The sequence below is a fragment of the Cibotium barometz genome, chromosome 19 (genome assembly GCF_041138505.1).
Source record: "Cibotium barometz isolate CiBa-2024 chromosome 19, ASM4113850v1, whole genome shotgun sequence".
In the NCBI taxonomy this organism is placed as follows: domain Eukaryota; kingdom Viridiplantae; phylum Streptophyta; class Polypodiopsida; order Cyatheales; family Cibotiaceae; genus Cibotium; species Cibotium barometz.
In genome coordinates this window covers 42488786-42505180 of record NC_141064.1, presented here as the reverse complement: position 1 = coordinate 42505180, position 16395 = coordinate 42488786, and the positions used below count along the sequence as shown (strand labels likewise).

General features: G+C 42.5%; 1 protein-coding gene across 1 annotated transcript in view; it reads right to left on the bottom strand.

The window, feature by feature from the left end:
• The window catches only part of LOC147628619 (uncharacterized), a 144451-nt gene that overhangs the window by 14553 nt on the left and 113503 nt on the right, over positions 1 to 16395 (bottom strand). The window contains exons 2-4 of the mRNA XM_086813075.1: positions 11964 to 12111; positions 11631 to 11870; positions 10976 to 11583 (exon numbers count right to left, since the gene is read on the bottom strand). Of these exons, the coding sequence (XP_086669201.1) occupies positions 10976 to 11583; positions 11631 to 11870; positions 11964 to 12111 (996 nt within the window). The remainder of the gene's footprint in view (positions 1 to 10975; positions 11584 to 11630; positions 11871 to 11963; positions 12112 to 16395) is intronic.

Below are 16395 nucleotides of genomic sequence, written 5' to 3'. Positions count from 1 at the left end.
ATTTGTCTCGAATCACCTCTGGAGAAGCTCCTGTGGGTGTGGATGATGATATGTTAGATTCAACACTTTTCCTTGTAGAGACAGCTCCTAAATAGTCTGAACCCATCTTAGAAATTTTAACAAGTGGACAGATACAATTAGCGGGTCCTAATGTGGACCTATGGCGACCATTCAAGTTAATCTCAGGGAGATTATATCGTCAGGGTAATGATGGAGTGTTGCGGCTTATACCACCCTGACCAATATGAAGAGATCTTGGAATGGGCACATGAGGGTATTGGTGGAATCCATGCATCAGCTACTACTTGTGTGTGACGTATAACTTAGGATGGGCAATGGTGGCCTACCATGCATGCGGATGCTGAAAAGTTTGTTCGTAACTGTGCTTCATGTCATATTCAACAACCAATTCATAATGTCACATTATTCCAAATTTCAACTACACCAAGTTGGAGTAAGTATATTGTGGACTATCTTAAGCATGGTCATACTGATCGAACAATTCCTAAACATCGAAAGCGTGCTATTGAAGTTGAAGCGCGGCCAACTATATGCTGATAGAAAACCAACTCTACAAAAGGGGCAAGGATGGCAACTTGCGCATGTGTGTATGTGAAGCTGACTACTTGAAAATCTTGACTCATGCACATGCAGGTGTTGGGGGTGGACACTTTTTGGGCAATACCACAGCTAAGTTGATTAGGTGGACTGGGCTTTGGTGGCCAACCTTACAAATGGATGCCGAAGAATATGTGAAACATTGTGACGATTGTTAAAGGACCAAACCTCCCATCACAAAGGACAATATGCCATTGCGGCCTATGTTAAGCACACGTGCTTTTGCCAAATGGGGTATTGATTTTGTCGGTCCCATTAAACCTCCAGCTCGTCACACGCATGCCGAATATATTATAGTCGCAACTGACTATTTGACTAAATGGGTAGAGGCAAAGACTATAGTTAAAAATGATGCCAGAACCACAACCAAGTTCTTGTATGAGTACGTGTTTACACGCTATGGCTTACCTATTGAAATCGTTAGTGATCAAGGTGTGCACTTTGTGAATGAGGTCATAGAGTTTTTACTTCAAGAATTTTTGGTAATTCACAAGCGTTCTGCACCATATCATCCCCAGACCAATGGTCAAGCTGAGAGTACTAACAAGATTCTCTGCACAGTACTCACAAAGATTGTTGAGGGACATAGGACTGATTGGGAGCAAAAGTTGCACTCAGTTCTTTGGGCATATAGAATAGCCTATAAAACATCTGTGGGCACAACCCCATTTGAGCTTGCTTTTGGACTAGAAATTCTTCCCATTGAAACAATTGGACTGGACTGGTCATGAGCTGATTGTTACTCATTGGATCCCAAAGCATGTTCTTAAAGCACAAGGCTATTATGAGGGTGCAACAGCACTTTGGCTTCCCAAATGCCATGGTTTGCTAGAGCCAGAAGAGTGTATCAATAAGATTCCAAAAGCCACTCTCGGTTTTTCATATCAGTGGTGGGTGCAAAGGAAATCAACACAACCTCTTCAAGATAGGATAGGTGGTTGTGATAGCACCTACAAATCTCCTTGTGTTGACCTTCCCCAAACATGTATTGAATCACCAGTTGTCCCAACTTCTCCTTGTTACACACTTCCACTATCAACTTGTGTACCTAAGACAAATCCAACTTTACATGAGTCTCTTTTGAGCATAGATTCTAGCACTTCACTACCTAAATCCTCTTATCTTGCTCAAATTCCTCGACAATTGCTATCCTTCCCACCTCTTAAAAAGGACATACACAAAACCAAAGGTAAGGCATTAACACTACAATTGAAGCTCTTTGGTAGATTAGTGTTTGAATAGCCTTACTTTTACTAATGTGGTTCCTTATGCCTTTACAGGATTGTGTTCTTTTTGAGATGATCTTATCTACATTGTTTTTGATAGGGATTGTAATGATGGATATGAATGTATAAAGTTTGAAGTCTCTAAATTTCATTGTTCTATGCCCAGATACCTCCTGATGGATACTTGGCGAGATACATGTCCACCATGCATTGACCCTGATAGTACTTAACCTGAACATTGCGGGGGTTATAGTGCTCCTCCTTTTCAAACTCATTCTAGGTACTTTTATGCTCCCTTAGGTGAAAATTGCTGTGGGCATCACTTTGTCACTTTATTCTATCAACAGCGTCATCCATTTCCACATTGTCAAGAGTGTGCACGACTCGTATTAGGAGAAGCTTCACACATTTGCTGGCTATGTCGCTCTTACTTTCGACGATATGGCACGGGCTTAATGAAACAAATTGTGGGAATTACACCCCAATGCCATAACCTTCTTGATGTGAGAGTACCAAACCGAGGACCAAATCAACGTAGATTACCTGAGGAGGTTCAAGAACAACAATGGAGGGATACATGCATAAATGACTTACAACCACCTATCTTGCAAGCCCTCCTTCCCCCAGCCTCAACATGTCAATTTTGGATCACTATGAGTACCTATATTGAGCAGTTCCAAAATCGGAATTGTTTGCTTAACCTTCCCATAGAACCAATGCCATATTTTAGCGAGGAAGCACTCCTTCCTCTACCACCTTCTCCGGAGGCCGGTTTTTGTACAGGGTTGTCCTTGCATCTTGAAGTGATTGATACCATCTTTCCAGCAGAAGTGGACACGGATCCACCACCCCACCAGTGCAAGGGTAAGCTTATCAACTTCACAATAAGATCAACAAGCCAGGGCACTTTTCTCCCACTGGGTTTTTCCCCTCGGCTATATTTGGTGATTGGCACCAATAACAAATTTTATTCTTTTCTTTTCTTGTTTATTAATAAGACATTTTGCAGAGATAGTAGTGTGTGTGTGTAGTCTCCATTGATGCAAGCTCTTGCCCACTTCATTGGCAATGAGTTATTCATGGATAGACTCTCTCTATGAGCTTGTGGGTTTGTGAATGTTACATTCTCTGCTTGCTTAAGCTTGTGGGTTAGTAGATGCATGCTTATGGGTTTGCAGGCAGCATTAGGGAAAGCTAAGATTTAATCAATGTTTGAATGGGATTAAGAGATTGCTATGCATTGCTTGTTCTCTTGATTAGTGTAGTGGATTTAAGGGATTGAGAGATTGATTGAGGTGTTGAATGGTTGAATCGTCAAGTGGTGGTTTGTGTATGTGAACTCTCCCTCATGGGATAAGCCTTCATGCACTAATCGGGTCGAGTCCTCGAATTGACATTGTGTTTCTTAACACATTTGTTGATCGGTAGTACTCTATGAGCACTATATTACACGGTAGAGAGAATCGCTCCACAGCAATCATAGGTGTGCTGAGTGGACCTGGGGAGTCCTTGAGTAGTGGATCCAATATTAGCCCATGGTCAGAGGCAGGTTGAGGAATGATGCAGGTACACATGTCATGGAAAGGGAAGGAAAAGGTAGATCAATCTTTTGTGCCTGATTTGTCAGCAGGTCACTCATATGTGGATGGTGACTCTAGTGGCTCTGAGTAGAGCCTTGATGAGGAGCTTGGCATTCTGTTATTTTGGATTACTAGAGACTGGCATAGTTATAGTGCCAGCTCATTTAGTCGGGTTCACATTATGGACCGGCCCTTATATGTTGTAGTAGTTAAGTACTAACACATATAGTGTGTACTCTTATCTTTATGTTATGTTGGTTGAGTAGAGAAGAAGAATATAGAATAAAATTTGGCTATCCATCTCTCTTGTGTCTTGCTCTCTCTTGTGTGTGTGTGTGTTTGCTAGGGTTTGAAGCTCTCCCTCTCCCCCACATTCTCTTTAAGCACACCGTCTCGCCCATTCGGCATTTGACGGTGGTGAAACGTTGTGAGTAGAGAGGTAATATTACATGGACCCACTTACAAAGTTTCACCCACATCAGACGCCATATGATAAGGATGCTCCACCCAAACCCGCTATTTTTTGCATAGGGGACCCCTTGGGCACTATGCAAAAACATAATGGGTGGCAACTCACCATCCAGCCCATCTGGCATCCAATGGTGGTGAAACTTTTCAAGTGTAGGGGTACAAGCCCCATGGACTCTCTCACAATGTTTAACCTGCGTCAAACACCGTATGATAATGATGCCCAACCCAAATCCGCTATTTTTTGTAAAAATAGCGAGTGGCAACACACCATCCCACCCATTCGACGTCTGATGGTGAAGAAATTTTGCGAGTGGAGGATTATTATCCCCATGGATCCACTCACAAAGTTTCACTTACATCAGACACTATATGATGATGCCCCACCCAAACCCGCTATTCTCGCATAGGGGACTTGACCCCTTGGGCACTATGCAAAAAAATAGCAGGTGGCAACACACCATCCCACCCATCCGGCATCTGATGTTGGTGAAACTTTGTGAGTGGAGGGGTAGCACCCCTCTCACAAAGTTTCACCTGTATCGAAAGATGTATGATAATGATGCCCTACCCAAACCTGCTATTTTTTGCATAGGGGACCCCTTGGGTAGTATGCAAAAAATAGTGGATGGCAACACACCATCTCGCCCATCCGATAATGGTGAAACTTTGTGAGTATAGGGTTAGCATTCCAATGGACCCACTCACAAAGTTTCACTCACATCAGAAGCTCTATGATAATGATGCCCCACCCAAACCCGTAATTTTTTGTATAGGGGACCCCTTGGACACTATGCAAAAAATAGCCGGTTGTTGCAGCACACTCCCGCGCCCATCCGGCTTTCGAATGGTGGTGAAACTTTGTGAGGAGAGAGATAGAAGCCCCATGTGTTGAGATTCAAGCTCAATGTCAGTTTGTGCCAGTTGCACTATGTGCTGGCATGTTAGGTAGTAGTAACATGTGTGAGACATACATGACCGCATCCAACTGGTCATAGTGTGGGGACATTAGCTAGGGTTAGCAATGTGTGGACACAACACATAGTGTGTGTTGTAGATTATGGATTATGGCTTTATGCATTGTGTGAGAAGGGAGATGACTTCCCTCTATGGTTAGGGTTTGTAATATCTATTAGGTTTTGCTCGTGTGTGTGTGTCTCCTCTCCCTCTACCTATTTTTCATCATGGTATCAGAGCTTGGTGCTCTCTATTAGGGTTTATGAGTGAGTGAGAGAAGAGGGAGAAGAAGCTGTGAAGCTTGCCATTGATGCTATGAAGCTTGGAGCACACCAATTTCCATCAAATCTAAGAGCTTGGCCTACCGACGGTCGGCGGCGGGGTGGGTAAGGACTACTAAACACCCTTGAGCGGATTGCAGGTGATTCAAGCACAAACAAGGCAAATCAGGGTTGCCCAAAGCAAAAGAAAATTTTGATTTTTTGCAAGCTTTCCATTAGAGCTTGAAAGCAGTGATGTGTTGTGAAAATAGATGCAATCTGGCAAAGGAACATGTAGGTGACAAGGATTAATGTATTGGCAACTCATGTGCAAACCCTACATTGAATTTGGAGCCAAGTTGATGCATTTATGTGAGAGGAAAATCACTGGTTTGAAGCCTTCACAAAAACAGAGAAATGATGCTCATTGCAGATGCAATTAGAGCCCAGCTTTTTACAAAAATCACTCAATTGATGGATTGAGCACATGCCTTGGAGTGTTAGGTAACCATATATGCTCTCAAATACCACTACAAACAAACAAAATCACCTCTACAGTAGGCGGTGCAGACTGTCATGAGGAAATAGAGCAGATTTTCATCTTTTTGCTAGGTGGAGGCCAAAAATAAAGTCTTGTGGTTGATAAATTCCAAAATTTCCTTAGCATTTGTGTGGTACATACACTTGAGAAGGATGCTATATGATTGGTTAAAGCAATTATGGATTATGGAGCTGGAAATGAGCTGATTAAACATGCTATCTATTGTGATTAGTGAAACAGAGGGTGATTAATTGGCTAATTACTCTCTCAACTTAAACAATTGGTCTAATTCCTTCTACATGGAGTTAGTAGACATCAATGCTAAGCTAATGAATGCCTGGTCTCTCAATTTGGACAAGAATCAAAGGAATTAGAGCAATTTTACTACTGGTCTTTTCTGGTTTTACAAGTTTTTCTCAAAATAGAGAAGGAGATTCACACTTGATTGAACCACTATATTGCAATTTGAAGCCTTGGAAAGTGCGCTAAAACAGGGTACCTTGGACTGCGTATGCCAGTTCATTTTGGATGCAATCAATTTGATTTTCTACATCAAAAGTGAAGGTTGTTGAGTACTTTGGAGTATCTGGAACACTTACTAGAGTGTGGTTGAGCTGAGGAAGGCTCATTTACAGATTTGGATGTGTGTAGAAGGTGCATTTGCATTGAGCAAATATGTCAGACAACCTAGTACAGATTGTGGGTGAAAAGTTGGATAGGAAGAACTTCCAGGCATGGAAGGATAGGATTAAAAGCTTCCTGAAGGGAAAAGGTTTTTGGGACCTTGTTACAGGTGCGGAGCTAGAGCCGGAACTACCTCGACAACCTACATAGCAACAGGTTGTAGCTCATAAGCAATGGTCAGAAAGAGCATACAAAGTTTTGCATTACTTGTCTATATGGATCTCGGATGCTATACTCATACATATACATGATGCTGAGAATCCCAAGGATGCATGGGATACATTGGTAAAGCTGTTTGATACAGACACTAGTGCTCGCAAGTCTCAGTTGTTTGAGACAACAGATTCATAATGTGAAACGGAAAGGAAGGAGCATCCATGATTATGTACAAGAGATAAAGAAGTATGCAGATGCATTGGCAATAATCAATGCCCCCATGCCTGATAATGATTTGGTAGACATTACCTTGTTGTGTGGTCTTGGCAAGGAGTATAAGTCTTTTGATACATCTATCTTGGTTCGGAGTACAGGTTTACCAGATTTTGATGAGTTGGTTTCACTCTTGCTTGTTGAGGAAATCAAACTCAGTGACTCTTTTCATGATGCATCTACTAGCCATGATGATAATGGCAGGAATTAGGCTTTCTATTCACAAAGGGGATTTAGAGGTAGGGGGAGATTTGCATCACGTGGTCGTGGTAATGGTCGTGGATGGTAGGATAGGTCACCACCACAACAGAATTTTCAACCTACATATAGTGCTAGAGTGGTCGTGGATATACACCTCAGAGAGGCAGAGGTAATCCTCGTGGTAGAGGATGTTGGCAAGGCCAACAAACATCGATGCAAAATGTGGAATGCCATTACTGTGGGAAATTTGGTCATATATGGCAAGTGATTATTTCCGCCGCAAACAAAATAATTTGAGAGGGGGTAGAGCACAACATGGTGGACATCATGCACAACATGGTGGAAATTATGCAAGTGGTGGAAATTATGCATCAAGCAGTAATGATGGCAGCGCAAATCACTTGTTTGCCATGAAACATGTTGTGGGATCTATGATGACAAATGGTGAAAGTGATGACACTTGGTATATATGGACTCTAGAGCATCAAACCATATGACTGTCATGGCGAATGGTTTGAGCATATGAAGCCTATGGATGTGAAAGGCTATGTGGAAATAGGAGATGATACCTAACATGCTATCACACATGTTGGAAGTGGTGAAACAAAGTCTATGGGCAGATGTCTTGTATGTGCCTTCTATTACAAAAAGTTTGGCCTCAGTTGGTCAAATGGTCGATTAGGGTTTATAGGTTTGTTTCAATGAGCATGGTTGCCTCGTTTTGAGGATTTCAAAAATGGATGTAGAGTCATTGTGCCAAAGTCAAGAAAGAAGGCAGGTTATTTAAGTTGGATGCTAGGATTCCTGAGTTGAAATCAGCCATGTTCTCTAAAAGCCGAAATATGGTACAAGACATTGACATGTGGCATAAAAGGATTGGACATGTGAACATACAAAAGTTAAAGAACATGTAGACAAGAGGCATTGTTAGTGGGATGCCTAGATTCAAGTATGATGGGAATATGCATGTTTGTGATGCTTGCCAGTTTGGAAAGTAGGCAAGGTTGCCGTTTCCTAAAGAAGGCAACATGAGTAGCAGGCCACTTGAGATAGTTCATAGCGATGTATGGGGTCCTGCACAAAACCCATCCATTAAAGGCAGCTTGTATTATGTGACATTCATTGATGATTTCAGCAGAATGACTTGGATTTACTTTCTCAGAGAGAAAAGTGAAGTGTTGGAAAAATTTATGGACTTCAAAGCTTTTGTAGAGAAGGAATGGATCTTGGATAAAATGTTTGAGGACAGATGGAGGTGGTGAATACACCTCACATTCCTTTGAGAATTTCTTGAGAAAGCATGGCATAAGAAGGCAGCAGTTAACTTGTAGGTACACACCTCAGCAAAATGGTGTTATGCTGCTGAGAGGAAGAATAGAGTCATTTGTGATGTGGCCAGGGCAATGCTCAATGAAAAGAGCATGCCAGACTATTGTTGGGCAGAAGCGTGTGCCACAGCGGTGTATATACTTAATAAGACACCCACAACAGCCATACATGGAAGTACGCCAGAGATGCAGCTTACTGGTTTTAGGCCAGACATTGAACACCTCAAAGTGTTTGGTTGCATAGCTTATGTACATGTGCCTGACAAGAGAAGGAGGAAGTTGGATCCTAAGGCAAAAAAGTGTGTTTGTTGGATATGCACAGGATTGCAAGGCATATAAATGTTACAATCCACAAACTAGGCAAGTGGTTATCTCACGAGATGTGGTGTTTGATGAACTTGCTAGTTGGTAGTACAAAGCAAAGGATGAGGGTGTCATTGATTCCGTTGATGCTGATGTGCATGTGAACTTGCCAGTGACATGAGAGTGTGAGCATTGGGAGTAGTGCTGTGGATAAAGGAAAAAAGAAGGTTGAAGGAATTGGCATTACAGGTTATGAGTCGTCAAGTTCAGAAAGTTTGGATGAGGAACTTGGAATACTAGTTTTACGCACACGAGGTGCAAGGCAGGATAGATATGTGCCCCTACATGCTAGAGTGACAGGTGTTCAGAGTGATCCGCATGCATTGCGGAGATCCCAAAGGGTCAGGTATCTAGTCGATAGGTTGAAATATCATGACTTTGCTATGCATTACACATATATGACCTCTTTGGTGAAGCATGTGGAACCTACATGCTATACAGAAGTCTTTGGGAAGCATGTATGGGAGAAGGCAATGGATGTTGAGATGGACGCATTGGTTCATAATGAAACATGGGATTTAGTTGCCTTACCACAGAAGGAAAAAATGTCATTGGTGAAAATGGGTTTAGTTGCCTTACCACAAGGAAAAAATGTCATTGGTTGCAAATGGGTTTACAAGGTGAAATGCAAGTCAGATGGTTCCATTGAGCGCCATAAAGTGCGATTGGTAGCTAAGGGTTATGCACAAATCCAAGGCTTGGACTATGATGAAACATTTAGTCTAGTTGCAAAGATGGGAATAGTGAGAGCAGTCATTGCTATGGCTGCAGCAAATGGTTGGGAAATGCATCAATGGATGTGAAAAATGCATTTCTAAATGGTGATCTACAAGAGGAAGTTTATATGGCACAGCCAGAAGGATATGTACACCCGAAGTATCCCACTCATGTATGCAGATTAAAGAAAGCATTATATGGTTTGAAGCAAGCACCTCGTGCTTGAGTAATAAGATAAGCCGATATCTTATCTTCCTTGAATTTCAGGTTTCTTCAGCAGATTCTTCACTCTATGTGAAGAAAACAGATCATGGGGTTATCTTACTTGTCATCTATGTGGATGACTTGATTGTCACAGGAGATCATGCTACAGAGATGTTATGCATGTCAAGAAGGCATTGAGTGGGCAGTTTGATATGAAAGACTTGGGTGAATTGAGATATTTTCTTGGGATTGAAGTGATCAAAGACCATGCAGGTACATGGTTAGTGCAACGCCAATATGCATTGGATATGTTGGAAAAATATGGGATGACAGGGTGTAAGCCAATGAGTACACCTTTAGAGCAGAATGTAAAGCTGCGGGCTGATTTTGGTGAAGAGTTGGATGATCCATCTATGTATAGAAAGATGGTTGGCAGTCTTATTTACATGACTATCACACGCTCAGATCTCAGTTATGCTGTGGGGCTAGTAAGCCAATTTATGCAGAGCCCCAGAAAACCTCAGTTGGATGCAGTGAGATGCACTATGCGATATGTAAAGACCACTGCACATTATGGTCTTCTTTATTATGAGCATGGTAAAGGCTTGGATGTACATGGCTACACAGACGCAGATTGGGCAGGTAGCTTGTATGACAGGAGGTCTACTAGTGGTTATGCCTTTACATTTGGAAGTGCAGTGGTGAGTTGGAGTAGCAAGAAGCAACCTACTGTTGCTTTATCTAGTACACACAGAGGCTGAATATAGGGGTGCAGCCATTGCTACATGTGAAGGAGTATGGTTAAAGAGTCTCTTGGCTGATTTTGGGTGAGCCTATTGATGGCAACGTTGTCATTCATTGTGACAACATGAGCAGCATGCAGTTGGCCAAGAATCCAGTTTTTCATGCACGGACCAAACACATAGAGGTCCACTATCATTTTGTCAGAGAGAAAGTGTTGGATGGTACAGTGGATTTGCAAAATGTGAAGACTGAAGAGCAGGTGGCCGACATCTTTACAAAGCCACTTAGTAGGGAGAAGTTTGAGTACTTCCGTACTATGTTGGGAGTACGTGGGATGAGCATGAGGGGGAGTGTTGAGAGCTTTGATAGCCCAAGCTCATCTACATCTTCATCTATGGCAGTACATCATGAGCTTGAGAGGGGCTGTTGAGATTCAAGCTCGATGTCAGTTTGTGCCAGTTGCACTATGTGCTGGCATGCTAGGTAGTAACATGTGTGAGACATAAATGACCACGTCCAGCTGGTCATAGTGTGTGGACATTAGCTAGGGTTAGCAGTGTGTGGACACAACACATAGTGTGTGTTGTAGATTATGGATTATGGCTTTATGCATTGTGTGAGAAGGGAGATGGTCTCTTTGAGAGTCGCCTTCCACCTGCGCCACTTGACTCTGCTTACGTTGATGACCTTTTCTATGACCTCACGATCTGCAAGCGTGCACTGGACAGGGACCGAGACGCACAGCTTGTTCCACTTGGAAGCCAGTTCTTCATGGCTCCCCAACAAATTTCTGATTACGCCGGCTTCGACAAGAAGGCGAACATCCTCCTCGCCCTCACTCAGATGATCCATGAAATACAAGTAGGAGACCAGTGCACAGCTGGAGGGGTATCTGGACGTGGTTTCATAGGCAAGCAGGTTGACTAGGAAGCGCAGCGTCTGGTCGCCCACCTCGAGTAGAGGTAAGGTGAGCACGAGGTTGCTCTCATCGAAACTGATGCCTGTGAAGTAGGTATGAGAGGCACGGAACCGGAGGCCGCATCTGTTGAGGTGCGACGAGGTGGGCAGCTGACTCAAATCTGCGGCGGGTAAGCTCGAGCAGTTATCATTAGCTAGTATCAGAGCATCGTAAACGTAAGCGAGGAGGGACTTATTCCAGTAGTAATCGTGAGGAGGATATTCGCGTTGATCTCGGAGATCGGGCGGAATCAGTGTGTTGCAATACCATTTCAGAAGGGCCCCGAACCCCTCGACCAGGCTGCTCTGTCTCAGGCGATATCCATCGCATGCCGGAGCGCGAACAGAGGGACCTGGTTCTCCAAGAGCATATTGGCATCCATGGTATGCAGCTGCCGTATATGAAATGCTCCCCACGAATCCACAGCTGCCGCTACAATGGCCACGGAGTCCAGGGCAAGAAGGCAGGCCTGGCTATCCATATTCGCCATTTCGTCTTCCATCTCAGCGTACAACGCTCTCACGTCGGAGTCATGCCGCTCGATCTTCGAAACCAGGCTCTGGAAAGCTCCCTCCTCCTCCACCAATAGCGCCTGCACCAGTCCATATTGAATCTCAAAACAGTATAATTAATCCATGAGGCGGAGACATTCAGCTGGTGGTTCTGCATTAAGCAAAACACCAACCTGGACTGCCTGCATCTTAAACCTGTCCGCTTGCGGGTCGAACTTGGCGTGGTAAGGGCCAAATGAGAAAGCGAAAGGATCGTATGCCTCCGGATTGGCCTTCCACTGGGCAACCGGCACCTTGAAGAAGAGCTCTAGCTCCCTATATCTGCATGCACGTGCTGGTCATGGCCACGTTCACGTGCACATTGCAAAAGAGTGCAGTGTACCCATTGCTGCGGCCCATGGGCAGCTTGGACATTCATGAGACTGGTCATGGGTGGGGAGATAGAGTTATCACCAGCCGCGACTTGCATAACTGGAGGGGAATCACCCATTGTCGTGCTAGTTTAGGTGCGATAGCTGCCTGGTCTGCAATGACTTGCAAGTGTTCTCTGCTGATCAGCGGAAGATGAAGCCTTGCTAAAAGAGCATAATTGACAGGTGTTGCGTACCACATAGACTCTCACCAGCATTCCACTACCACACAACAGACAGTGGGTTTAAAAGCTCATCAAAAGAACCCCACCTTTTAAATGCCGGTTTCACAAGAATGCCACCCAATTGAAAAGAAACTAATGGTACCTTCTTGTAGCTAGGCCCAAGGCAGGGTTGAATAGATTCTCATCCTTGTCGACCACCCACAAGAACTTTGGTGCCAACTAAGCCTAAGGTCTCCAAGTTGTAATTGACATCCAATATTCAAACTAATTATTATAAAAATTAGACTCTAAATGGATTTTGGTGCCTTTTGGAAGAAACAACTTAAAATTTTTCAATGCGCGCCATGTTTTTAACTTTGTTTCACTTTTTTGGGATCACAAAAGGCCTTTTCTCTACGATTTTTTCATGGTTTTTGAATCAGAAAACCCATAAGATCTATGTAACCCAAAAGAAATAAGAATCCTTTTTATTGAACTCACGTGCTTTCTCCATATGCCAAGTTTTCATTTAATGTTAAATAATGTACATGGCTCTCGCAAACAACATTAAAGAATTTTTTACGGAATTTTCTGTCCCACTTAGCTCGTGCCATTTGTAGTGCATTATTCAAAAAAATTTAAATACAAGTAAAATTTTCCTTACCATATCTCTCTCTCTCTCTCTCTCTCTCTCTCTCTCTCTCTCTCTCTCTCTCTCTCTCTCTCTCTCTCTCTCTCCCTCTCTCTCTGTGCAATCAATAAATATCCCCTTCATTTAATGTCACATAGAAGCCCATTTAGAAGCACATATATAGTTAATCTTGTTTTTATAATGTTTAGGTAGATTAAATCTTGTCACAACCACCATGAAATATTTTCTCTTTGTTAAATGAGTTCTTTATTTCAAAGTAGTTTTCACTAGCTTTCATCACAGAAAGCTACTTGTAACTTGCCCCACAATGCATGGGTAAAGAGAACAAATCGGATCTTACTTTAGGTAACATTGAAACCATTACATAATAAAATGTGCCCTTCAAAGTGAAGCTTCTTATATGCCATAGCAAAAAAGGATCTCCTTTTAGGTATCTTGGATAGTAAAGCAACCTAAAGAGACACATGAATGGCATAGCTTTTTTCCACATTGCAAGTGTCTTTTTTGCATCAAACTTTTAGCCCATTACAAAATCCATACAATTCCAAGAAAGTTACAATGCAAGTGCAAGTCAAAATATTATATATTTTTAAGAAACATTTAGCATCTTCAAAATAATAATCAAAGATTTTTTAAAGCAATTTTAAAAAGCAAGCATGTGGGTACATAACTTGGCAAGGGTTGTGGTACTATCTAGAGGTGAACGCCAATGTGGCTAGGAGATACCAAAAGCAATTGGGGTAGGGAGTTTTCTCAACCGCCGTAAATGGAGGCCTTAATGATGGAATTCAGCAAAGTGATACATATGAAATTAGCTACTCAAAATTTTGAGCCAAATGCAATGGCCAAGATAGATTTGCAAGATTTCTTATGGATTATGACCAACCATCCATGTTTATTCAGGGTTGTGGCATTCCATAACAGACAAGAGACAAGAAGTGCATCGAATCTGACAAACATGTGACGGATGAGATGGTGATTGGCTATGTAAGCCAATGCATGCAGATGAGTAAGAACGATGGAAAGGAAAAGTTGAGGGTCAAGATGAAGGATTTTGCATGTGGTGACACAACTTGGAAAGGGCTATGGTGATGTCCAGAGATAAATGCCAATGTGGCCAAGACTAGGCAGAAGTCAAGATAGTGAGTTTTCTCAACCCTAGATAGAGGCCTTAACAATGGAATTTAGTAAAGTTGTATATATGAAAGTTACTCAAAAAATCTAGCTAATTGCAATGGTGGCAAAGTTGGATTTGCAAGATTCCTTATGAGTTATGAGCAACCAACCATGCTTATTTAGGGTTGTGGCATGCCATGATGGATAGGAGAGAGGCACCTAAGACGTAGATTCGACAAAATGTAAAGGATGAGACGGTGAAGGCTATGCAAGCCAAGGCACCCAGATGGGTGCCAACATTGGAAAGATAAATTTGAGGGTCAAGTTAAACGATTTTTCATGTGGTTACACAATTTGGAAAGGGTTGTGGTGTTGTTCGAAGGTGAATGCTAGTGCAACCAAGAGCTCTCAAAAACAATCACGGTAGTGAGTTTTCTCAATCTAAATGGAGGCCGTAACAATGGAATTTGGCAAAGTGCTACAAAGTTACTCAAAATTTTGAGTAACTTTCATATGTAGCACTTTGCCAAATTCCATCGTTAAGGCCAAACGCAACAGTGAAGGTAGATTTGCAAGATTCCTTATGGGTTGTGGATATTTTCTTTGTTTGTATAGATGTGGCATGGGTCCTCGTCCTCTTGTCCCATAGACCCACAAGTTGAGGCTCTCATCGAGTCTCAACGACGATTTGCTAGGGAGGTAGAGGGCATCTTTGGCTATACTCCCACTCCTGAGCAGTTGGCAGCCTATGTAGCAGGCACCCCTTTACCATCAGGTCCGCCACCCACATTCCAATAGAGTCCCTTGCCAAGCACTTCACCTGCCCTTTACATTCACCCCTCATCCATCAGCCTCAGTTAGTGCTACAACATCTCCTACACCTCCACCTTCAGGAGATGTGACACCTCACAGTTATCATGGCTCTCGAGAGTGGCGGCCGTTGTCGTAGGGAGGGTAGTCATGAAGATAGTGGCGGTCGCACCTCATGTTGCACTAGCACTGAGAGTGGAGGTAGAGGAGATAGAGGATGCCTAGGGTAGTTCTTTGGGGGTGAAAATAGCTCTTTGCAGTCACCACCACATCATAGTGATATATCATATCACAGATGTGGGTGGCATAGTTGATGACTCTCGTGGGAAGGAGGTGGTAAACTACTTGCGCCAAGTAGTTTTTGCACACTATAAAGACTACTTTATACTTTTTAAGCAGCAAAGGGAGAGCCTAGTGGATGATTGTATTAAAACTGTCCACAGGAAGTATCCTAATCCTCGACCAAAGGTTTAACAATAGATGGGCATGACACAAAATCAAAGACATACTGAAGAATAGGAGGTCTCTAGTAAGGAGACATACAAAGGAGGAGAAATCCCAAATAGATGCCGGTCCAAATGGACATGGTAAGCCATCTACTGCTCAAGGGCGAGTGGAAGAAAGCCAAGAAGGAGCTCTTAGAAGGAGTAGTGAACCAACAACAAAGAGAAGCGCGGCGAATACAAATGCAGCGATATGGATCGTCGCACTTCGGATCTGGAGGTCGTGCATCATGGGAGGCCGAGTTTGTATGTATAGTGCAACTTCATGTCTTTTCTTTGTATGCTCTCTATTTGAGTTGTGTTATAATTGTTGTAATGTTTGTCTTGTGATATAGCGTAACATTGTGGGTAGAGATCCTACCCCAGCAGAGACTGGCTGCCATCGTCGCCGCACAGTAGAGGAGATACATGGGATTACCTTCACGAATGAAGGGATCATCTCCGACGAACAATACAATCAAGCAAGGAGAACACCAATGCAGGTAATACTTTTTATTTTTATTTACAAAACATGTTTGGACCTTTACAATACTTTCTATTTTTATTTATATATATCTTCACTTTGTGTAGGTACAAGGTGGACAAGAAGGAGGACAAGAAGACTCGGAGAGTGATGACTCCTCCGAGTAGTCGCCCACTAGTTTTTCTTCATGTCATTAGAACATTTTGGAGATCATTTGTAGGGCCTTCTAAGAAATTTATGAATTCCTATTTTCTCTCTCTAGAAAAAATGTACAAATATAAAACAACTAAATTTTAAGATGCGATTATTCTATTCTTGCATTTATGAATAGTTGCAAGCTTTTCATAAATTTGAATCCTAATATAACCTTATTTTAATATAATTCTTGTCAGCTTGTCATAAGGTAGTTATTTTCGAATCTTATACACCAAGATAGGACTCTTTAATGAAGCATTTCGTGCTTAGAATTGAAATTCTAATAAACCCC